Genomic DNA, 23,133 nt, shown 5'->3' with positions numbered 1-23,133 from the left:
GGATTCGCTACCATGAGCGGCACGATCCCTCCGACGCTAATGCTGCGTACATATGTATGTATGTATACTTACCCATCAATAACGCCACTTTGAACGTATATACATGTGCAAACAGAGAAAATGTATGTACATATGTACTATGTCCTTTCAAAATACTTACTATCAATGTACTTTCCTACTTGGCTCTAATGCGACTTCATAGGGGGACAACTGGCTCTTTCGTTTCACTGCACATAGACATGTGCATTTTTTCACTCGCAATCGACTATCCTTCTTGAGAGCGCCTTGGACCCTTATCCACGTCCAGTGTGGACACAGACAGCGCGTCCGTGTAAATATAGCCCAGAATTATTTTAAACGCATTCACCGGCCAGCCAACGTCCAGCCAAATTTCCCGCTGCTTCGATTCAGCCCTGTCACCGTACAGCATGGCGCGGAAGTGTTCACTGCGGACCTGAGATATCGGACCTTGACGAGTTTGTTTCAAAATTTCGCCACACCCCCTTCCGCCCCCGCAAAAGACGAAAATCTGGGGGTATACCTTGCACGCAATCTTTGTCGTGTCGTTCAATATTAGCGGCGTCTGCCGGAGGAGAGCCTTACTGACCAAGTATCGTTTTACAATAAATCTTTACATTTATTATTTGATTTTGTATTATAATTAATGTTTGTTCTTTTGTTGTTTTGAGTACTAAATTTCATATCCGGCCACGCCATTAGGGGCGGGGCTTGTATCCAAAAACAATTTAACACTGTCTCCATATGATGCCAGATGCCTGTGTGCCAGAGCGGCGTTAGTTATACGGTTCAAACTTTGAACTTTAGTTATTGTATATAGGTATTTTAAGATCCTCTTAAAAAACAAAATGTACAACATGTGCGGGGAAGGGTTGTTGTGTTGGGTAGGGGACAATCTTCGGGATCAGGGGTCACATATCGGATGGAGGATCCCATTGGGGAGTGGATACTTTAGTGGCGTGGGATAACATTATACAAATGTTGCTTATACATAGCTAGGTAGGTAGGTATACAAACATATACGTAAAATAGGGGTATAGAGAGGGTTTGAATATTTACAACTTAACATGGCAACCTTAGGCCTAGGATAAAACTATTTGCTTACATTACAATTTAAATAATATATTAAAATATATAGCGGACAAGGTCAATATACAGTATGTCAAGAAACTCTTTACACACTGAAAATAAATTAAATTTTTGTGTAAAGACTTTCTTGACAGTGTCAAAAATGAGTAATCATTGTTTTTGTTGTTTTGTAATTTACTTATTTATAGTTTTGTTATTTTTTTTTCACTAACTACTTTATAATTAATCCCTGAATGGTTATGAATTAAAAAAATTTGATAAATTTGAACCAAAGGCCATTATTTTCTTATCCAAAGTCAAAAAATTTAATTTATTTTCAGTGTGTAAAGAGTTTCTTGACATACTGTATTTAAGGATTCAAAATAGGAGAAGACCATTATCTTTAAATACACGTTTCGAACAGTTTTTACCTGTACCTAAAAGGTACGTATCGTAAGACTGGAACAGTATCTAGCATGATCTTCAGAGCTCATATCATATGTATCATATAATGTTATGGCTTCAATTTGTAATGTTATGTTTAAAAAGAAATCATACTTTTCAATAAGGATTCTGATGATTGCAGATTATTATAATCCAAACAAATGTAGTTCTTTGGTTTTTTGTTGGTTTGGCTTTTATTTTCATACTTCTTTACAATAGTTTGTCAAATTACAATAATTTCTTCTTGTTTTTGGCCCTTTTTCAAGCATCAGTCTTCGTTTACCATGTCTGCTTTTAATTTTTAAAATTTCAAAAGTAAGTACACTGTGTTCTGTAGGTAATCCCCTCATATTTCTACTGTTCTAGATAATCGTTTGTCTAACTACAATTATTTCTGATTTTGTACAAAATGTCCTGCAGGGGATTACCTTCATATTTCATTGAGATTGAATTAAGCTAAGTGTTCGCCGAAACTGAAAGGGTATTTGTTCATCGATGGTAATCGCTTCTTAATTATACCCGATACTCAAAATGAGTATTGGGGTATATTAGATTTGTGGTAAAAGTGGATGTGTGTAACGTCCAGAAGGAATCGTTTCCGACCCCATAAAGTATATATATTCTTGATCAGCATCAATAGCCGAGTCGATTGAGCCCTGTCTGTCTGTCCTTCCGTCCGTCTGTCCGTCCCTTTTAGCGCCTAGTGCTCAAAGACTATAAGAGCTAGAGCAACGATGTTTTGGATCCAGACTTCTGTGATATGTCACTGCTACAAAAATATTTCGAAACTTCGCCCCGCCCACTTCCGCCCCCACAAAGGACGAAAATCTGTGGCATCCACAATTTTAAAGATATGAGAAAACCAAAAACGTAGAATTGTAGAGAATGACCATATCTTTAAGACTGCGGAATCTGAATTGGATCGTATTATTATAGCCAGCATCAAGAAAACAATTTCATTTTTTCTCGCCCTGTCTCTCTCTAACACACAAGTAGCATAGGCGGCTTTGCTTAGAGTAAAACATTAGCGCCTAGATCTCAGAGACTACAAAAGCTAGAGCAACCAAATTTGGTATCCACACTCCAAATATATCGGACCGAGACGAGTTTGTTTCAAAATTTCGCCACACCCCCTTCCGCCCCCGCAAAGGACGAAAATCTGGGGATATTCAAAAATCTCAGAGGCTATTAAGGCCGCAGCAACTCACAACGTTCCCCCTCGTTTTTTTTTTTAACTTTAAACATCTACTCTTCTAAACCTAGTGCGCAGGGAGTCAGCACCGTGCGCACCATGGCACCCCAGAACCTCCGCAACCTGGAACCTCCGCACCTCAGAACCCCCGCAACCTGGCACCCTAGAACTTCTGCGCCATAAAACCACCGCAACCTGGCATCCTAGAACCTCCGTATCTTGGCAGTTGCGTCGTGAACGAGCGCTGGCCGAGCGTGGCATTTGTGTACTTACTTATGTTCTATTACTTTTATTATGCTTTAATACTTGTTCTTATATAGGGTTAGCAACTAGTTGTGGTGGTCTGGGACTGTGGTTTGTTGGTGGGGTAATGGGGCGTAGCTATGCGGTACGGCCGCAAAGCATTGCTTCGCACAGCCGTTCCTCCTTACTCCTCCGACACTTTCCTTTCCCTCTCCGCTCTCCGTAGTTCCCGCATTATAGTGGCGGCGAACCTAGTGGTGGCATCCCACGCCTTGGGATTCGCTACCATGAGCGGCACGATCCCTCCGACGCTAATGCTGCTGGCTAGCTCATCCTCTAGCTGGCGCCTCTCGTACTCGAAACGGTGGCATTCAAAGAAGACGTGGTGTATGTATGACTTGATGGCCACAATGAAGTGTACATTATCAATTAAAATCTGTTTTGTTAAATCTTGCAGTCTCCTTTGGCACTCATCGCTACGTACATATGTATGTATGTATACTTACCCATCAATAACGCGACTTTGAACGTATATACATGTGCAAACAGAGAAAATGTATGTACATATGTACTATGTCCTTTCAAAATACTTACTATCAATGTACTTTCCTACTTGGCTCTAATGCGACTTCATAGGGGGACAACTGGCTCTTTCGTTTCACTGCACATAGACATGTGCATTTTTTCACTCGCAATCGACTATCCTTCTTGAGAGCGCCTTGGACCCTCATGACTCATCCATTAGTCTTGTTTGAGTTGTTTGTGCAGAAATATATATTCTTCTCATTGATTTGAATAAGTCTATTACCTAACATACACCTTTAATGGGCCTCCCATAGACCCACAAAACTCCGTCATAGTCTGTTCTTTTCTTCACGGCTCACTCTTCCTGAGCTGAGGTTTTTGAATAACTTTTCTTGCGACCCCCGACCAATATTCATAGAGATTGCAATTTAGACCTTAACCTCCCCTCCTGTAGTTCCTCTTCTGCACTTTTTTGTCTTTGAGTAGCAGATGTTGTTGTTTGGGTTCGTAAACCATAATTAAATTGGCAAACGTAAAAAAGACAAGAGCCATCAGACAGAAAATACCGTAGATACTCTGCCCTACATGGTATTTTTTTTTTCTGTGTATTTTGCATTAATGGCGGAATTTTGTCACTCGCAATCGACTATCCTTCTTGAGAGCTGTTCTCTTAAGCTGTTCTCCGTCCGCACACGCAGCAGCATCTTAAGATTCATGAAGAAGAATATACGAATTAGTACTCCCCTGTGTATAAAAAAAATGGTGCGCAAAGCCAGTTCCAGCGAAAATTGTTATATTCGTTGACGCAGGTTGCCTGATGCACAAGAAGATGGCTAGAAAAAAATATATACACAGAATGTGTAGATTGTTGTCTTTTTGGGGTCTTATACTGCTCCCAAACTCAAATTTTGTGCACTATACTATACTATTAAATAAATAATAATTTACTTACCGATTTTTCTTTTTTTTCACTATTTTTACGATTTAACTCCCCGTTTACGTCCTTCTGCTGCGGGTTTTAATCACAAAATAAAACAAAACGAAAAAACTGCGGCGTTGTGCCGGGTCGCAGTTTGACATGTTCGTTCATGTTCTATTACGTGATCCGGCGTTTCTTGCGTATTGTGCCCGTTTTTAAGTCCGTTTGTAATAGTTTTGCGGGACTTTGGTCGTCGCACGGTTTTCGTCCGGTAAATGCTCTTTTCTGAGTCCGTCTGCGAGCATTTTGTGAGACTTCACCCGTACCTATCCATTTTTTCCGTTATGTTTCACTTTTCTGTCTATTTTTCACCCGTTTTTAAGTCTGTTTGTGATAGTTTTGCGAGACTTTGTCGTCACTCGGTTTTCGTCCGTTCAATGCTCTTTTCTAAGTCCGTCTGCGAGCATTTTGCTCCCGGATTTTTATCATTTCTAAGTCCGTTTCCGGACATTTTATGATAGTTCCGTTTTACTATCGCTCTTTGGTCCACTGGGAGGTCTAGTTCTGTTTTGCCTCCAGCATGTTTTAGTGTATGGGTGCTAGTGTTGGGTAAACATTGCTCATTTTAGGGAACATGTTCACTTGTTCTTTTTTAGTATGTGAGTCAACTCACTCATATTGCTCACTTATTCACCTGATTGCTCAGTTGCTCATTGCTCACTTAGATTGCTCAGTTTTTACTATTTCACTATACTTTCGAAGTATCGAATATACTTTGAATTAGCGACATACTGAATTTTCAAAAGAATAAACAGTTTTGCCGGTAATACAAAAAGTGTGAAGTAAAAGCAAATATGAGCAACAACTGCCAGAACGCAAAATGCCCTTTGAGGAGCAAAACAAACAATAAGTAGCAAAGTTTAAGAAACGTAACAAATGTTATAAAACTTCAACTTTGGTCTAATTTCTCATCAGTTGAAAGGCCATAGTATATTTCTCTTCTCTTCTCCATCCATTATTTTTTTGTATCACTAATCAGAGATCTTAGATTTTTAAACAAGATTTTAACACAATACATAAGTTGTTTCATATCAAAAACGTAACATAAAAATACAATTTCTTCAGTGAAAGTGTTTGGCCTGAGATCGATCTTATAGATTTGTTGGTTCTTCTTTTCAACTTTGGTCTAATTTCTCATCAGTTGAAAGGCCATAGTATATTTTTCTTCTCTTCTCCATCCATTATTTTTTTTGTATCACTAATAAGAGATCTTAGATTTTTAAACAAGATTTTAACACAATACATAAGTTGTTTCATATCAAAAACGTAACATTAAAATACAATTTCTTCAGTGAAAGTGTTTGGCCTAAGATCGATCTTATAGATTTGTTGGTTCTTCTTTTCAACTTTGGTCTAATTTCTCATCAGTTGAAAGGCCATAGTATATTTCTCTTCTCTTCTCCATCCATTATTTTTTTTGTATCACTAATAAGAGATCTTAGATTTTTAAACAAGATTTTAACACAATACATAAGTTGTTTCATATCAAAAACGTAACATAAAAATACAATTTCTTCAGTGAAAGTGTTTGGCCTGAGATCGATCTTATAGATTTGTTGGTTCTTCTTTTCAACTTTGGTCTAATTTCTCATCAGTTGAAAGGCCATAGTATATTTCTCTTCTCTTCTCCATCCATTATTTTTTTGTATCACTAATAAGAGATCTTAGATTTTTAAACAAGATTTTAACACAATACATAAGTTGTTTCATATCAAAAACGTAACATAAAAATACAATTTCTTCAGTGAAAGTGTTTGGCCTGAGATCGATCTTATAGATTTGTTGGTTCTTCTTTTCAACTTTGGTCTAATTTCTCATCAGTTGAAAGGCCATAGTATATTTCTCTTCTCTTCTCCATCCATTATTTTTTTGTATCACTAATAAGAGATCTTAGATTTTTAAACAAGATTTTAACACAATACATAAGTTGTTTCATATCAAAAACCTAACAATAAAATACAATTTCTTCAGTGAAAGTGTTTGGCCTGAGATCGATCTTATAGATTTGTTGGTTCTTCTTTTCACCCTCATGTTTGCGTCATGGAGGCTGCTGAGTACAGTGTCAATGTCCTTGACATGCTCTGCCTCGCTCCTCGAAAATACGATGACGTCATCGACGTACACGTAGCCTATCTTACCGATATGCTCCCGCAACACATCATCGATGGCCCGCTGGAAAATGCTTGAAGCATTCTTTAGGCCAAATGGCAGACGGCAAAATTCATATTTACCTCCGTTTACCGAAAATGAGGTCTTCTCACGATCGCGTTCAGCTAGCGTGATTTGGTGGTACTCCGATTTTAAATCAAGGGTTGTAAAATATCTTGCTTTTCCCAAATTCGAAAGCATCATGGAGATACTAGGCATCGGGTATTTGTCTGGTATGGTTTTGGTGTTTAGCTTGCGGACTAACTATGACTAACCGTTTTTTGTTGGAAACTGAGTCGTCGGTTCCTTTCTTTCCAACAACCCATATGGGGTTGTTGTACGGAGATCTGGATGTCCGAATAATTTCGTTCCGCAATAAGTCCTTCACTTCGTCATTTACGAAATCAGTGGATCCTACTGGGAAAGGGTACATTTTTGAGTAAATTGGCTCTTCATCTTCGGTTCTGACTGGCCATTATTTTGAGAAATTCATCTCTTACAGCTGGCGGAACCTCGATGTCGTCCACTTTTGTGAAGTTGACGCTGGGGCACTTGTGAAACAGGATCTTTTCAGATTCATTTCCGAAGTGAAGTCTTTTTGTCCCCAGGTTAATATTGGCGCCAGCTTCGGTTAATGTGTCAAGTCCTATGATGCCATCGAAGGTTGAAAGTTCTGGCAAGATGAAAAACGGGCTTTTTATGCCGAAAATTGTAAGGAAGCACTTTCGCTCGACTTTATTAAAGCCGTGCAGTGATTTCACGATGAATGGGGCCTCTACCGGAACAGCTCGGTGAAGTTCGCTTAGCGGTTTGATGTAGTTCTTCGCAGCCCCGGTGTCTATCAGGAAATTTAATGTTCTCCCCGCTACTGTTCGTTTGATGAACGGGAGCAGGGACTCTCCTCTAAAAAATTGACCGTATCACTATCGTACCCTGCGTTATTTTCCTCGTCAATTTCAGTCACTGCCTCCTGTGCTAGATGCTCATACTGTGGCTAGTATTGGTCTGGGTCTTCCTGAGCGAGGTGATTAACCCTCTGCCTGCGCTGGTCAGAAAATCTCTGAGATACAGCCGGCCTCTTGAATGCCCCCTGTTGGTGACCGTTACCAAGGGTTGTCGTGGCAGGTGGGCCTGCATTGGATCCCTGTTGCCTCTGGAAGTTTGTTGGTTGGCGGAACTTTGAGGAGGAGGGGTCTACGTCCATTTTTTCGACCCTGTCCCGGCCTTGGTGACTATTTGTCTGCTGATTGTCCTGATCGCGCACATAAAACGGGTTTTTTCCTTGTTTTTTATAGTGGTCGGGCTCATTCTGTCCACCCTGTCTGAAAGCTCTTCGTTTTTGACCTCTGTCCTCTAAAGCTCTTGCGTAGTTTGCCGCAAAAGCTTGCCTATCATGGTTAGCTTCAATTTCTTGAGCCATAGCCAAGGCTGATGGCAAGTCTTTAGGTTGAGCCGAAAATAGTACGTCCGTTAGGTTTCGTCTAAGGCCTGAGATAAAGACACGGAGGGCGTCAGCCCTATGTTTTTCGTTAAGATGCTGTGCCTGTGTGGCCTCTTGTGACATAATTGTTTTGTGTGTAACGTCCAGAAGGAATCGTTTCCGACCCCATAAAGTATATATATTCTTGATCAGCATCAATAGCCGAGTCGATTGAGCCCTGTCTGTCTGTCCGTCCGTCCGTCTGTCCGACCATATTAGCGCCTAGTGCTCAATGACTATAAGAGCTATATCTCAAAATTTCGCCCCACCCCCTTCCGCCCCCACAAAGGACGAAAAACTGTTGCATCCACAATATTGAAGATATGAGAAAACTAAAAACGCAGAATCATAGATAATGAATGAATCTGGATCAGATCAGATCATTTTTATAGCCAAAAGGAACAAATCAATTTGCACTGGCTACGCAGCACCCGACGTCACGCTCAGACTGATTTTCTGTCTCTCTTGCACGCACTCTTTGTCGTGTCGTTTAATATTAGCGGCGGTTGCCGGAGGTGAGCCATACTGACTAAGTATCGGGTATAAATGTAGAGTTGCGGTGTACGCAGCAACTCGCAACGTTCCCCCTCGTTTTAAATTGTAGAGGTTCTCCAGCTGGCCGTCTCGTATGCTTCTTCCTGTCTATCGTCGCCGCTGCCCAAAGCCGTCCGCTTTGGTGTAACGGGTTGGATTTTTTATTTTTATTGGTGATGCAAGAACCAAAAGGTTCTTGGTGTTTTTTTTGGTCGGTTGTGAGATTTTGCACTTGATTCGATTTTCTTGGCCAAATGTTTTGGAGCGGGCGTTGTCTCCGCGCTCACCGATTTTTACTGATTTTCTGAACTATTTACTTTCCCTCGAGTAGGTGTATGTTCGGTAATAGACTTATTCAAGTCAATGAGAAGAATATATATTTCTGCACAAACAACTCAAACAAGACTAATGGATGAGTCATGAGGGTTGTACGGTGAGGCTTGTAGCTGCTGTGAGGAGGCCTAGGGTTTTTGGGGTCCGCCGAAAATTAGGCACCATCTGACGAGAGGCAAGAGAAATTCTCTTTTAGCAGTCGGCAAAGAGGGCCTGGGATCAGAGAGTGGGTCAGAGCCAGGTCAGACTTCCTCGTCGAAAGGAGAGCGGGTTCGAAGTCGAAGTTCGACGAGAAGAGAGGCTACAAATAGATGTCATTGGACGCCATTGCAGCATTCCAAGCCTTGTCGACAGCATTGGATGGTGTTCATTTTCTAAAGTGGAAGCGGGGTTTTTAAATATTCAAAAAAAAAAAAAGAGAGAGAAACCTTTTAAATTAAATAACGACAAGGAAATATATCTCAGGCAGTGAGGCGTTGTATAGTGATACCCTTGCAATACACCCTTTCGACGGGGCACCCGTTTGGGTAAGTTGAAAAGAAAAACAGCCGAGTGAAGTGTATAAAGGTGTTCTGTGTGTGCAAATTTCCCAAGGTTGGAAATTGGAGGAGGCTCGTCTTCCACGACAACCAGCTGCAGGTCATAGAAATTCGCCGGAGATTTGGGACGTCGCCTTGGAGCAATTCGGCGAGCCAGAGAGGAGAGGCCAGCTAGTGCCCGGCAGACGGCAGCCGCGTCGGTTTGTTTCATCGCTCCGCGTATGTGTCCATACCCCGCGCGTAGTGTAGGAGGCAGAGAGGAAAAAGTGTTCGGCAGTTAGTGGCTGATCGAAGTTGAAATTGTCACAGAGATCTAGCCTGGTCCAAAAGAAACCAAAAAAAAATAGCAAGAATAAGACAAAAAAAAAATAACGTAACACAGTCATATGCTCTAAGCATTTTTACCCGGGTTATTTCATTGTCCCTCTTCATTTAGGCTTTTTGATCTCTCTATCCCTTTCCCTTTTTCTCCACCTAACTTTGCCGCTGAGGGCCAGCCCCCACATACCGGTGCTCGATAAGTGCCGGTGATCCGCAAAGAGGAATGCGAGACTGAGCGCAGAGGAATGCGGAAGGGGCGTAAGGGACGAGAAGAAGAGAGATAGAAATTCACAGTAAAATTGGCTCGACCTGCCTGAGCCTCCCCTGCAGTACCAGCAGTGAGCGATGACGAATGTCATCTACAATGTCATCGAGGCGTTGACGCCAGCCAAATCGAACCCTTTGTTTTTTCTTTTGTTTCTTTCTTTTCCGCGCGTGCCGAACGTAATTCGGTTCTGCCGACCGTGCGCAGTAGCAGAGAACTTCGTTTTATCTTTTCGTCTTCTTTGCGCCTGCGTCGACAGAACTCTTTTTCTTTCTTCGCTTTGCATTTGCTATTTTCCGCGCGTGCCGAACATAATTCGGTTCTGCCGACCGTGCGCAGTAGCAGAGAACTTCGTTTTATCTTTTCGTCTTCTTTGCGCCTGCGTCGACAGAACTCTTTTGCTTTGTTCTTTGCTATTTGCAATCGTCACACCGATCGGTCGTCGTCTCACTTTTTTTTGTGTGTGCGAATTGTGTGTGTTCTCTTTTTTTTTAAACTTTTCAGAAACCCAAGTCGGAAGCGCTTCGTCGATGGAGATTTCTGTAAGTGGTTTTAATTAAACAAATAAATTATCTTCCATTTTTTTTGTGTGGCGAATGCTCTGAAGGTTCGTCACGGGAGCACACCCAATTAGTGGGATGAAAAGAGAGGGCATCGGAAAGTCGTAGATAATTGCGCTCCTCTTGATTCTTTTCCCTACGTCTCTCGCGCATTACACCTTCCCCTTTGATGGATCGATATGCCAGCGAAATCTCAGATTAAGATTTCTTACATTTCTTTTGTTTTCATTCTTATTCAAATTATCTGTTCTCAAACATATCTAATCTAAGCTTCTTACTTATTTACATTACTTCACTCTATTTTATTTAAAATTAAGTCGTAGCCAATACTCGGGGAAGGGAGAAACTAATGAATAAACTTAATTACAAGGGATCAAGAATTTTAGTCATAAGCAATGAATAAATGTTTATAATGTGTGAGTAGAAGCTATAGTGTTTGATCTCCTGCAGCAAGCCCCTGTACGTCCCCCGTAATATAAGGGGTCTTGTAGCAAATCAAGGCACAACAAGACCAAGGTAGGGTGGTCGAACATCACTCCTCATGAACAGCTGAGGAATTCTTGTTGTCCTTTCACCAGTGCAGTTATTATCTTTCGTTTTAGGTGTTGTGCTTTCCGTCCGGTTTCAAATGGCTTAGTGACACGCATTAAATGTAAAATAATAATAGGGTAGGCCTCAGCTTAGGAGCAAAATACATAAGAACACCACACTCGTGGCCGACGAGCCAGTAGCCGGAAAATTGACAGCGTGCCGCTCCAAGCTGAGAGGACCATCTCGCCTACATTGTGGTTGCACGTTACAGGTCCACAAAGACAATTTGAGGTAGATAAGGAGTTAACTTTTAGTATGGTATAGTTAATAAGTTGTATTATTTTTTCCAACTTTACTAGGCCCCTCAACGAGTATTTCTGCCTCCTTATAATCCTGCAGGTTTTTTGGGGTCCGCCGAAAATTAGGCACCGTCTAACGAGCAGCAAGAGAAATTCTCTTTAACAGTCGGCAAAGAGGACCTGGGATCAGAGCCAGGTCAGACTTCCTCGTCGAAAGGAGAGCGGATTCGAAGTCGAAGTTCGACATGAAGAAAGGCTACAAATAGATGACATAAGACGCCATTGCAGCATTCCAAGCCTGGTCGACGGCATTAAATGGTGCTCACCAAGTACCCTCTAAAGTGGCACCCGGATAATAGCATTCAACTGTAACAACAAGTGAAATATATCCCAGGCAGTGAGGCGTTGATACCCTTTCGATACACCCTTTCGACGGGGCTTACCCGCTTGGGTAAGTTGAGAAAAAAACAGCCCAGCGAAAATGTATAAAGGTGTTCTATGTGTGTGCAAATTGCACTAGGTTATAAATTGGAGGAGGCTCGTCTTCCACGACAACCAGCTGAAGTTCATCAAAGTTCGCCGGAGCTTTGGGACGTCCCTGTGGAGCACTTCGGCGAGCAAGAGAGGAGAGGCCAACTAGTGCCCGGCAGACGGCAGCCGCGTCGGCTTGATACCTCGCTCCGCGTATGCGTCCAAACCCCGTGCGTAGGGGAGGACGCAGAGAAAAAAAAGTGTTCTGCAAGTAGTGGCAATTAGTGGCAGATCGAAAGAGAATTTGTCACCGAAATCCAGCCTATTCTAAAAGAAACAAAAAAAAAAAACAAAGCAGAAATAAGAAACAAATAACGTAACACAGCCATATGCTCTTGTATTTTCCTTGTATTTCCTTGTATTTTATTTATATTTGTAATTGGGAACAGTAAAAAATAAAAATACAATACAATTAATAATACAAATATTTTAGCATTTTTTCCTTTTCTTTTCCATTCTTCCTTCAAACGTAAACAAACTAGACAAAGTACAAAGCAAAATGTAATATTTTCAAAAATTTTAAATTTTTTGTATCGATTATTTTTTTCCATTTTTTCGATTTCAAAATAAATTTTTTTTACCTCATCGATAAAATATATTTTAAAAATACCGCAAATATACTGACGAATTCAAGTTATATTATACATATGCAGGCCTGATATCCGCGGTCACACTAAAAAATCATATGATCGATTTGCTGTGAAAAAATTTTCAGACAGACGTCGGGCAGAAGGCAAAAAAGTAACTTATTGTTTTCGACGATTCCTCGTATATTCTGGAGTTGCACCTAAAAAAATTCACGGAGCATATAAATTTAATTGAAATTACAACTATTACAGGCACGGTCACACGTGGATTTCTTTGGAACAGTTGAATTTCTTTTCCGTTTTGTGCAAGTGAGAAAAAATCAGTCAAGATGGCATTGAGCGACGCTGATGTACAGAAACAGGTAAATAGGAGATCAAAATGAGTAAATGTACTATTTTGGGGTAAAGGCACTTAACATGTTCCTGTGCAAAGGGAGGGTTTTAGTGGAAATTGTGTCTTTAATATGCAATCAACCAAAAAGATGGCGAAGTCATGGGATCCAAAATGATTCGAAGTCATGTGAATTTCTCATGGCAGCACATTCCTATTGACCATTGTCTGTCCGCCTCATTGGTTATCACTTGTACAATGCCAACCTATTTTGTTGAATTAAACCTAATGTGTAGTAAAAATGCTGGTTATTAATTCAAATACTCTACGCAAAAAGTGAGTAAAAAAATTCGTGTTGGTCATGTGACATGGGCTCCACCATTGAGTACCATGTGTTGAAGCGAGACAACTAGTGGGTGTTTGCGATGCTGCCCCTCCACACTCTCTGTCACACGACCAGCCCACCCCCCGCCCACCTTCCCCCTTACGTTATCAGCCGAAAAAAACGAAAACTTCCAAGAAAACTAATTAAATAATTGGGGGAAAAAGAACTGGAATTTTAAACAAATTGTTAATGTAATGGCCTGTGATTCGAATACTTTTATCAATGCAATTTTCAGATCAAACACATGATGGCGTTCATTGAGCAGGAGGCCAATGAAAAAGCCGAGGAGATCGATGCCAAAGCCGAGGAGGAGTTCAACATTGAGAAAGGACGCCTCGTCCAGCAGCAGCGTCTCAAGATCATGGAGTACTACGAAAAGAAGGAGAAACAGGTGGAACTCCAGAAGAAAATCCAGTCATCCAACATGCTCAACCAGGCTCGCTTGAAGGTGTGTGCGGTGTCCCGCCTTCCCGCTAAATCGATTCCATATAAACCCATCTCTGTGTGTTGTTTAGGTACTGAAAGTGCGGGAGGATCATGTGAGCAATGTCCTGGATGATGCCCGTAAACGTCTGGGCGAGGTCACCAAGAACGAAAGCGAATACAAGGCCGTCGTGACCAAGCTGATTGTCCAGGGCCTCTTCCAGGTGATGGAGCCCAAGGTGACACTGCGTTGCCGCCAGGTCGATGTGTCGCTGATCCGCGACATTCTGCCCCAAGCTGTGGAACAGTACAAGGCCCAAATGAAACAGAATGTCGATCTCCACATTGACGAGATTAACTACCTCTCTGCTGATACCTGCGGTGGTGTGGAGCTGTTGGCCCTCAACGGACGCATTAAGGTTGGAATCCTTCTCATAACATTAAAATTGTATTTGTCTTCAATTTGAGATTATTTGCTTGTAGGTGCCAAACACGCTGGAGTCCAGATTAGAGTTGATTTCCCAGCAGCTTGTGCCAGAGATCCGTAACGCCCTGTTCGGCCGCAATGTCAACCGCAAATTCACCGATTAAATTGTTAAGTGCATGCAGATGAAGTGAAGAAGAAAAACCAACCAATAATACCAGCAGGAAAAGTTCAATTTTAAAAACTCCACTCCACCCACAGCATATGAAAAAATCAACGTAAAACCGATCCTCATGGAAGGCCATGGCCAAATCTGGTGTCTGGTGTCTATGTAGGGATTGTATTATCAATCCATTATAAATTATATTGCCGTTGTCTCTGTATAGTTCTGATTGATACTGAAACACACTCAGAACCCCCTTTCGGTCTTCAGTTATATGAGATATCCATACGCCCACAACATTTACATATATGTATGCCAATAATTACTATATACATATATATATTTTAGGCATACACAAAATCCTATCAGCATACGAAAAAAAGAGCCTTGTAATACGAGTTTGTTAAAGTTTGTTCGTTTTTTTTTTACCTAAATGTATATTTTCTGAACACAGGCGCATACACTTTTGAAATTTTTTTGCATACATTCCTGCCCTTTGATTTTTGAACCCCCTCCCTCCCCTGTTCTTTGCGTTATTTACTATATTATTGTAAATTAATTTCTGTCGTCTATAGTCTTTGTTGAACACTTTTATATGCATCTATGTGTGTCTATGTTTGTAATTATTCATGTGCAGCAGTGTGTGGAGCAGTAATAGCAGCAGCATCAGAAGCCACAGGTGCCACTAGCAGTCTGTGCAAACCGTACACTCAGCATTGTTGCCTGCGGAAACACCGAAATCGGATCGGATATCGGTCTGATTTCGCTGAACCGAAGGTGACGTACGATTGCGCAGCAGCCACTGGCACAGGAACCACACAAATATCATCCAATGTCTGTTGTTGGACGCGTAACGAGAATACACAGTTACCACGCAAAAGCACGCAAAAACGCACCAAAACCCCAACCGAAACGAAAACACGAAATGAAGTATTGCCAAGTACGGCCCAGAAGTAGCTAAATTTGTTGACCCTCAAATCCAGCTTCCACTCTACATAAACCATAACTATATACACTTAACTAAAAGATAACTAAACAAAAAATATATAAAAAAGAAAACTACAAAAAAAATGGAAATTAGATTGAAACAATTTATGGAACTGCTGCTGACTCGCGATCTGCCACTTGCCACCACTGCACCTGCACCTGCATCATATCATGCTCTCAAATAATTTGTGAAGTTTGTGTCGTTCATAGTGTATTCTATTCTCCAGGCTCATTTTTAACCAAGTTACACACCAATTGCAATTGTTCAAATACGATGAATAGCAACTACAAATTTAGCAACAACAAAAATACAAACAAATAGCATATGCGTTATTATATAACATCGAGTACTATATACATTAAATGAAATACGAGAAATGCAAGAAAAAATTACTTTTAAACAAAATTTATGTTGAATAAAAACAGTATTTCCAAAAACTAAACTAAGCGAATCCAAAACTTTTTGCACTCCAAGGAACAAAATTGGGTAGTGGAGCGACAACTTTACTCATAGACGGATTGTTGCTATGGATTGTTCCCTGCCTTATCAGCGACTTTTAAGATATGTAAACGCCTATGCCCTTTTTTCCAACACTTCAAATATAAAAACTGAAAAACCGAAAAACCAAGGAACTATTTAAATTTAAATTTTCCAGAGACTTTAAGACCATCAAGTACTACTGTATGTTAGTCTTCCGTACATTCTATTTTTGTTTATATCATTAAAATTAGCATGTGGGATATTACAATTAATCAAGCAGATCGCTATCGTCAAGACCTGCGGCTAACTCCGTTGAATATAATATCTGATTCCATTTCAAGTTCTCATAAGCGATTAACTACTGTAACCTTTTGCACGTGACACTTGATTGCTGCGTTAGCTAATTACACTAGACAACAAAATCCACCTTTTTTTACTCCACGAAACCGACTTTTTCTGATATATATGGGGATTTTTTTTTAATTTTTTATTGAAACATGCTTTTTATTTCTTAGTTTTCAAAAATAAATTCTTGTGTCGTATTCCGAGAAAAGTAAAAAACGACACTTAGCCAGAGATACCAGAAAATACGATTTTTGGGGGTTTGGTCAAACAGCTGCACCTTAGCCGTTTATCCATACATTTCCATAAACAATACCATCAAGGACGCAAGCAAAAAAAAAAAAAATACATTAAACATTTTCAAAACCTCAAATTGATCAGAGCAAGTCGGTTTTGTTCGTGGCGCAAAAACAGTGCTGCAATGTGTTATTATTTATACTTTGTTGTTGTGTCGCCAATTACAAGACTCGTCGCATAATTAAAAATAAAAAGTACGATCAATTATGGTGTTTATTTTTTATATCATATATTCCTAAATATTTTTCTACGAATGTATTTGGGCTGGTCACACTTTGTGACTTTTTCTAGTATCGATATCGATATAGCGCTGATCGATCGTGTAAATACATTCATATGTATATATAGGCTGTGTGAAAAGTATACCCACATGTTTTGGGGGTGCCATTGTAAACTAAACTAATATATTTGATGGAAATTATTCCATTGCACTACCAGAAAAAAAAAACAATTGTCGCATCCGTCACATTTGTTGTATTTCATTTATTTGTTGTATACATACAATTTCATGCAATTAAAATATTCGTAATTCCATACGCTCTGTTCACATAATAATTTGCGTTGAAACTGGTGGTGGCCTTGCATGCCAGTCATATATTTAATCATCTTTTCCAAATCTTTATTTCGAAGATAACCTCGTCAAATTCCATACTGGCTTGGCGCCGCGCTCTCGTAGATGAATATTAATAAATTTTTTCTTTTCTTTTTAATATATATGCATATGTGCCGGGGGTAGATTTTTAAATAAATAATGCGAACATACAAACGGGCCTGCAGCTCATTTTACAACATAAGGAATATATGTATCTTGTATGCTATGCTCCCCTGGTACATACATATTATCTTGATCTCCAGTTTGATAGATTACAGTGCGTGCAATTCTTGCTGATTTCTTGTTCGAGATGCCTCTCCTGTGTGTGGTGATATTTTTTGGTACATAATTGTAAATCTTTAAACCTTTATTAACACAATGTGGATAACCGGTTTGTATAGTTAAGAAATATATTGCATTCACAAATCGAGAACGATTGAGGATTGAGGGTGAGTTTTGTTGAACAATAGTTTAGAAGTTCTCTCTCTCTTCGCCATTGACTTGGGTGGAGGAAGACTTGGGGAGACTATCTATGCAAATCTATGGAGAGCACTGTGGTGTGTGTGTGTCTGGTGTGTGGATTTGGGTTTGTTGGTTTGGATTTGGGACAGGCGGCTCCGTTTGTGTTGTTCCTTCTAGCCATGCTCTTTTTCGTTAACCAAAAATGTGTTAATCGCCATTCTTTTGTTCGTCCTCAGATTCGGATTCTGGAAAAAAGCCAAAAAGTACATGTAAAAAGTGAACAAAAGTTTCCAGAGATCTCTTAAATATAGTTTTAGTCATATTTTATGTGTCTGTCCAAATGATTATTGGCCAAATGTAACTATGAAAAGTTATATGGACACCCAATCATTCTTTTGCTCTGGCATGACCGAAATTAACCTCTTGGAATTGTGCACAATGGGTTTTGTGGCACTCCAAAATCTTGGTTAGAGGCATGCGCCAAATGTAATACAATAATTTAGTCCAGGTAAAGTTATATGAAACAGCGAGGCAGGACTAAAACCTAATGTGGTTGGCATATAATCCTCATGGCTACGACGAACGTTGGAGTATGTTCGGAGCGGATACTTATTTGGGAGAATAGGCACAGAATTCTTCTACGTTGGAGTTATCTGTCCAAATGATTATTGGCCAAATGTAACTATGAAAAGTTATATGGACACCCAATCATTCATTTGCTCTGGCATGACCGATATTTAACCTCCTGGAATTGTGCACAATGAGATTTGTAGCACTCCAAGGTTTTGGTTAGAGGCACGCTGCAAAGAATACCATAATTCTGTCCAGGTTTTCATTGGCCTACGTTGCTCTGGTTTTCTTTTTGAGCAACGAGGCAAGCAAAAAACCCAAATGCTCTTGCAATTTTGTACAATGAAAGTGCCATCCAGGACAAGACCATTCTCAAAAATTGCACTCATATCGAACCCCACTTTCGTTATAAAATATATCCTTACCTTCTTCGGCTGACTGCAGCCATTCGACAAACTTGCGCATTTGTTCGAGGAAATGCATTTTGCCTTTGTTGGAATGACCAACCTTGTACCAGCGCAAGATGATTTCCTCGGAGAGGACCTCTGTTTTGTAGAACAACAATATGATCTTCTGGAAGGCCTTCATAAAGTTCATGTTCTCATAGCAGAACTCTTGCACCTTCAGGATCAGGGCCAATTCCGAGCGGTCGGTTGAGGCGAATGCCTGCAACAAAGTGCAGTATGTCTTTAAGTGACGAACAGCCTGATCGGTGACCAGCTCCTCCTTCTTGTTCCATTCGCCCAACGACATGATGGTAGACCAAATCTTTGGACAAAACAAAAATGAAACGATTAAACTCCAGCTCTCAATCAATCGATTGTTCTCGATTGACTTACAATAACAATTATCTCATGATCGGGAATGTTGTTGCGTGCCGAAAACTCTTTAATGTCAGCGGTTATCTCATTGTGTGCCTTCTCATCGTTGATATCATCGATGAGGGTCTGCTGCAGCTCGCGCTTAGCCTCCTGGCTAGCCTGGGCCTTGTGCAGCTTGATGATCTCATTGAGTTCCTTGTCAAGAAAAACTTGTTTAAAATATTCCTCAGTACGTTTGTTTGGTGGGAAAAAGTCCATAAGTCTTAAAGGGAAAGAAACATAAGGACATGCCCATTAATAAATGTTGTGAGCAAATTATCTTATAGATATATATCATTGTATCTTATAAATTTGTACGAAATTAAATCGGCACCCAAATGAAGCCAATGTTCATTTGCGAAATAAATAAACTCCGTAAAATTACTCTAGGAACATCAATTAAAGATACACAACTGAATGGTTATAACATCTTCCTGAGAACATTCCATATTTGGACTTTGATGACAGTAGATTAAAAAATAAAATATTCTCAAATAATCTTATGAATTTGTACGAAATTAAATCGACACCCAAATGAAGCCAAAGTTCATTTGCGAAATAAATAAAACTCCACGAAATTTACTCTAGGAACATCAATTAAAGATACACAACTGAATGGTTATAACATCTTCCTGAGAACATTCCATAAGAGACTGCAGTCTAAATTTAAAACTTACTTGCTTTCCAGTCCACCCTTCTTAAGCGCCTGAATCAGATATGCAATGCCCTTCTCTTGCTTGAACGTCTGAAATAGCTCCAGTAGAAACTCCAGTGCAATGCCATCCTTGATCAGGTGCTCGTTGTTTAGTACCAATAACACATTTGGCGGTACAGAGCCATTAACTAAGGATACAAATAGATTAGGTTCTAATTTCTCAAATAGATAGAGATAGGACGAGGGATTTCTTCTTGTCCTTGGGCTCGTGGCTTTTGGATTTGGTTAAATTTTGCATCCAAGAGTCAGTATACCAAGAGTAACTTTTTCTTTAGCCCAATCTCAGCTGCAAGTCGAACGAGGGTCTATCTAGACTCGACTCTAGGATACGCTGGCTGGGCTTTGAGGCGAGAGTTAAAGGGTTATACGAAGACTTACCTAACCACAGCGCAGTCATACGCGCAAGCTTGATGCGTTCACTTGGAGTAAAGCCCTTTACGAATAATAGAACTTTACCCATCTCCTCTTCGAACATTTTCTCAAGGTACTTGTACCGTCTGATGAGCTTAACAAATACCTGAAAACATAGAAAAATTCACATTAACTGGGAGTTCTTTACATCTGTACATCATTATTTTCTTCAATTATTTTTAGTTTTGTTGCAACAAAAGAAATCTTTAGATTGTTGGTTTATTATCTACACAAAATAAAGACAAGTAAAATGTTGCTTTTCATGTTGCATATTTTGACACCAATTACATCGTTTAGATGGATAACCGGTTCTAATAATATGCAATTGAAGCAAAGGTGACCTTCCAGGTGTGGAGTGTACTGTGTATTATATATACTTTTGCAGCTATAGAAGCTGTTGTTGACACATAAGAAATCTTCGGATCGTTAGGTTGTCTACAACAAACCAAAGACAAGTAAATATGTGGCGTTTCATGTGGCATAATCTGACACCGACTACATTTTTGAGCTTGTAATCAGTTCTAATTATATGCACACAACACACACACAAACTGGAATCGGATCGGATCGGTTCGGGTCAGCTGGGATATATGATCTACAAACCTGCTCATGGTTGCGCATGGATTCCATGCTCTCGGGGGCATCAAAGATGCAGTAATTTGTGCGCGGCTTTTCGCCATCCTGACAAATGGAACCACCAGGCACTGAAATAGAGATGGATTATAAATTGTATAGCTCTAAGAGTCCAGCAATTATAAGAGACTTACCTAATAAACCACCCGCAATCAATATATCGAAGAGAACTTCACCGTAGCGACGATAGTCGAGCTTGTTACCCGCGATGTCTAGATATTTAGAGATTTGTTCCAAGTCGCCATCAGTTTTTTCGAGACCAGCAATGACCGCATCACGGAATCCCGTTGGGTCATATTTTTCTCTTTCATCTCTTTTTCTGGTCTTGATGCGTTGACCCGATAGCACTGGTCTTTCTATTTTTTGACTCATACAATAAATTGCTACAAAATAGATAATACGTGTAAACGGTTAACAGTTAATTTAGTGATTATTTCAGTTAAATGCTCAACTTGAAACTAGTTGCGTATATGAGCAAGGTCACAAGATCGATTGCCAAGTACTAGCTTTCGAATTGCTAGTCCGACGTTATTGTTGTTTTAAATGTAGCTGAGTTTGAAATGCTGTCTAACCTAAAAATCCTCGCCTGCCCGAGTGTACATGTGCTTTCCGTCACTCGCACTCACACACACTTCCAAAAGCACTAGAGGGCAGAGAGACAGAGAAAGAAAGAGAGCGCGCGCGAACACTCAATCTTTTTACAGTTTGATAATGCCTAAAGAAGAACAAGGGAAAGCAAAGCGAGCAAAGGAAGAAGCACTGAGAGCCAAACGGAGATGAAGAACGACAGAAAAAGTAAGGCGAGAAGTACAGAAAACCATCAAGAGAAGAACCACTGAAAAAGCGGAGAAATTAAAGAAGAAAAAATTCAAAAGCAGGGCAGGGAACAAACCAGCCTATACACGAAATTCGACAAAGAAACTGTAAAGAATGAAGTGAAATTTTTGACGTTGTTACTGGTAGAGCAGCTCGGGCTGAGCTCGGAGCAAGGGAAACGAGGTCATTGTACATACAAAACACACTCGTACCTTTGTGCCACTGTGTGCGTGTGTTCCCGTTGGTTGGGGGAAGAGGGGAAATTGTCAAACGCAGAAACGCAAAAAGATGGAAAATACGCAGTCGTTTCCAAGTACACATTCAATTGGCGAATACATAGAGATAGAATACAAATTTAACAAAGACGAACGTTAACTTACACTTTCGCTTAACGGAAATAAGTTTGGCCTTTTAGCCGCTTCCGCGTGTCCTCGTCAGTTATTGAAGGTGGAGAGGGGCTGATTTGTGTAATTCAAGGGAGAATTTAAGTGAGTATGTGTGCGTGTGTGCCTGTTGCTTTTCACAATTTAAAGAGAGAGCTACTGCCGTTCGTCTGTGTATGTGTGCGTTTTAAAATATGTAATTTAATTTAACCTCGCGCAGCGGTTACCATACACACACGTACTACACAGACATACACAGATCAAGGCAGAGCAGAAGTAGAATATAATATTTCGTTTTCGCCGACTACGGTCTTTTGTAGCATACGAGCTTTATTGCACTGTAAAATTGACACGCACGCACACACACACACAGCCACACAGTGTCGACAAAGGCTGAAGAGAGAATTTTCTAACGGAATTTATGTTTTCGAATTTGTGTTTAGTAGTTACAATTTTGTGAATTTGAATTTCAGACTTTGTCCGGAATTCTATTTTTAACAGCTATCACAATCGGTTACTAAGTATTATGTTTGTTTCAAGTTCTCAGCGCCCCCGGTGCTGGCCTGCGCGCACCACTTTGTTAAATGAAATTCAGAAAGCGAATGACGAATCGTGCCGAACCGTTCGACGAGAGACGATAACGAAGAGACATGTGGTTCGGCGCCATTTTGAAGCAACATTTGTCATACTACACGAATAGAATAGAGGGAGGGACAAGGGGCCAGAGTATGCATATTTTTGTGGCTTTTATTAAATAATGTACATACAATGTATATGCAGGGGTACAGTCGAACAAAGGCGTAACAACTGTCCCTAAATGGTTTATTGCGTGAATGGCTGCCGCTACTTGATGACTAAACCTCGTTTATACTTTATTATGTATGTATGTATGCATGTGTATGTATGATACATACCAATTCGTACATAACCTTTTTCTTCGACAAAGCAAAAGAGACATGGCCGTCAATCGCAAAATGAAAAATTTGATTCCCTCACCTTCGAGATATGTTGTGCATCTGGGCTTAATAATAGGTATAAATTTGACTCGGTACTTACGATTAAAACAAAAAAATCTGTTTTGCTTGGAATAAAAGTAACTTTTGAGTAGCTTTTTGGGCTGTTTTTGTCGCAGACTTTTTTTGTCGCGGTCGAGTTTTTTTGGAATAGATAGAGCTGCAAAAAGTGTGCCCGCTTGTTGATTTACCGTAAATACAATTTAGTGCGTTTAACCACCACTGCTAATACAGCTCTTTTAAAGCTA

At 40.1% G+C, this 23,133-nt stretch overlaps 3 protein-coding genes and 1 long non-coding RNA gene across 8 annotated transcripts; 3 read left to right on the top strand and 1 right to left on the bottom strand.

Moving 5' to 3' along the window:
• The first annotated feature begins 2,773 nt into the window (after positions 1-2,773).
• On the top strand, positions 2,774-4,439 carry LOC117187363. The gene is made up of 2 exons (XM_033389884.1): positions 2,774-3,352; positions 3,423-4,439. The coding sequence occupies exons 1-2, from the start codon at positions 3,106-3,108 to the stop codon at positions 3,479-3,481; spliced, it is 306 nt and encodes a 101-aa protein (XP_033245775.1). The 5' UTR covers positions 2,774-3,105; the 3' UTR covers positions 3,482-4,439.
• Positions 4,440-10,157: 5,718 nt separating this feature from the next.
• On the top strand, positions 10,158-12,389 carry LOC108157444. 3 transcript variants are annotated; one of them, XR_004472077.1, is made up of 4 exons: positions 10,158-10,631; positions 11,252-11,471; positions 11,580-11,930; positions 12,000-12,389. It is a non-coding gene; the product is annotated as an uncharacterized LOC108157444 (long non-coding RNA). The 3 variants fall into 3 exon arrangements; XR_001775194.2 differs by having other exon boundaries at positions 11,540-11,930; XR_001775195.2 differs by lacking the exon at positions 11,252-11,471.
• A 262-nt stretch (positions 12,390-12,651) lies between these two features.
• Positions 12,652-15,748, top strand: LOC108155675 (V-type proton ATPase subunit E). 2 transcript variants are annotated; one of them, XM_017286639.2, is made up of 5 exons: positions 12,652-12,751; positions 12,850-12,959; positions 13,549-13,761; positions 13,829-14,155; positions 14,220-15,748. In XM_017286639.2, exons 2-5 carry the CDS (start codon positions 12,927-12,929, stop codon positions 14,325-14,327), a joined length of 681 nt encoding a protein of 226 aa, XP_017142128.1. In that variant the 5' UTR covers positions 12,652-12,751; positions 12,850-12,926; the 3' UTR covers positions 14,328-15,748. The 2 variants fall into 2 exon arrangements, with proteins under 2 accessions (XP_017142128.1, XP_033245856.1); XM_033389965.1 differs by lacking the exon at positions 12,652-12,751 and having other exon boundaries at positions 12,781-12,959.
• Positions 15,749-16,898: 1,150 nt separating this feature from the next.
• LOC108155673 (protein krasavietz) lies at positions 16,899-23,054 on the bottom strand. 2 transcript variants are annotated; one of them, XM_017286635.2, is made up of 9 exons: positions 22,323-22,469; positions 21,870-21,947; positions 20,808-21,056; positions 20,644-20,744; positions 20,008-20,146; positions 19,592-19,757; positions 18,894-19,137; positions 18,480-18,822; positions 16,899-17,729 (listed from the first exon to the last, which is right to left on the bottom strand). In XM_017286635.2, exons 3-9 carry the CDS (start codon positions 21,043-21,045, stop codon positions 17,692-17,694), a joined length of 1,269 nt encoding a protein of 422 aa, XP_017142124.1. In that variant the 5' UTR covers positions 21,046-21,056; positions 21,870-21,947; positions 22,323-22,469; the 3' UTR covers positions 16,899-17,691. The 2 variants fall into 2 exon arrangements, with proteins under 2 accessions (XP_017142124.1, XP_017142125.1); XM_017286636.2 differs by lacking the exons at positions 21,870-21,947; positions 22,323-22,469 and adding an exon at positions 22,929-23,054.
• Between the last annotated feature and the right edge of the window lie 79 nt (positions 23,055-23,133).

Source organism: Drosophila miranda, chromosome 2, assembly GCF_003369915.1.
Source record: "Drosophila miranda strain MSH22 chromosome 2, D.miranda_PacBio2.1, whole genome shotgun sequence".
Classification (NCBI taxonomy): domain Eukaryota; kingdom Metazoa; phylum Arthropoda; class Insecta; order Diptera; family Drosophilidae; genus Drosophila; species Drosophila miranda.
The sequence above is the reverse complement of the archived record's forward strand: the minus strand, read 5'-3'. Positions and strand labels throughout refer to the sequence as shown.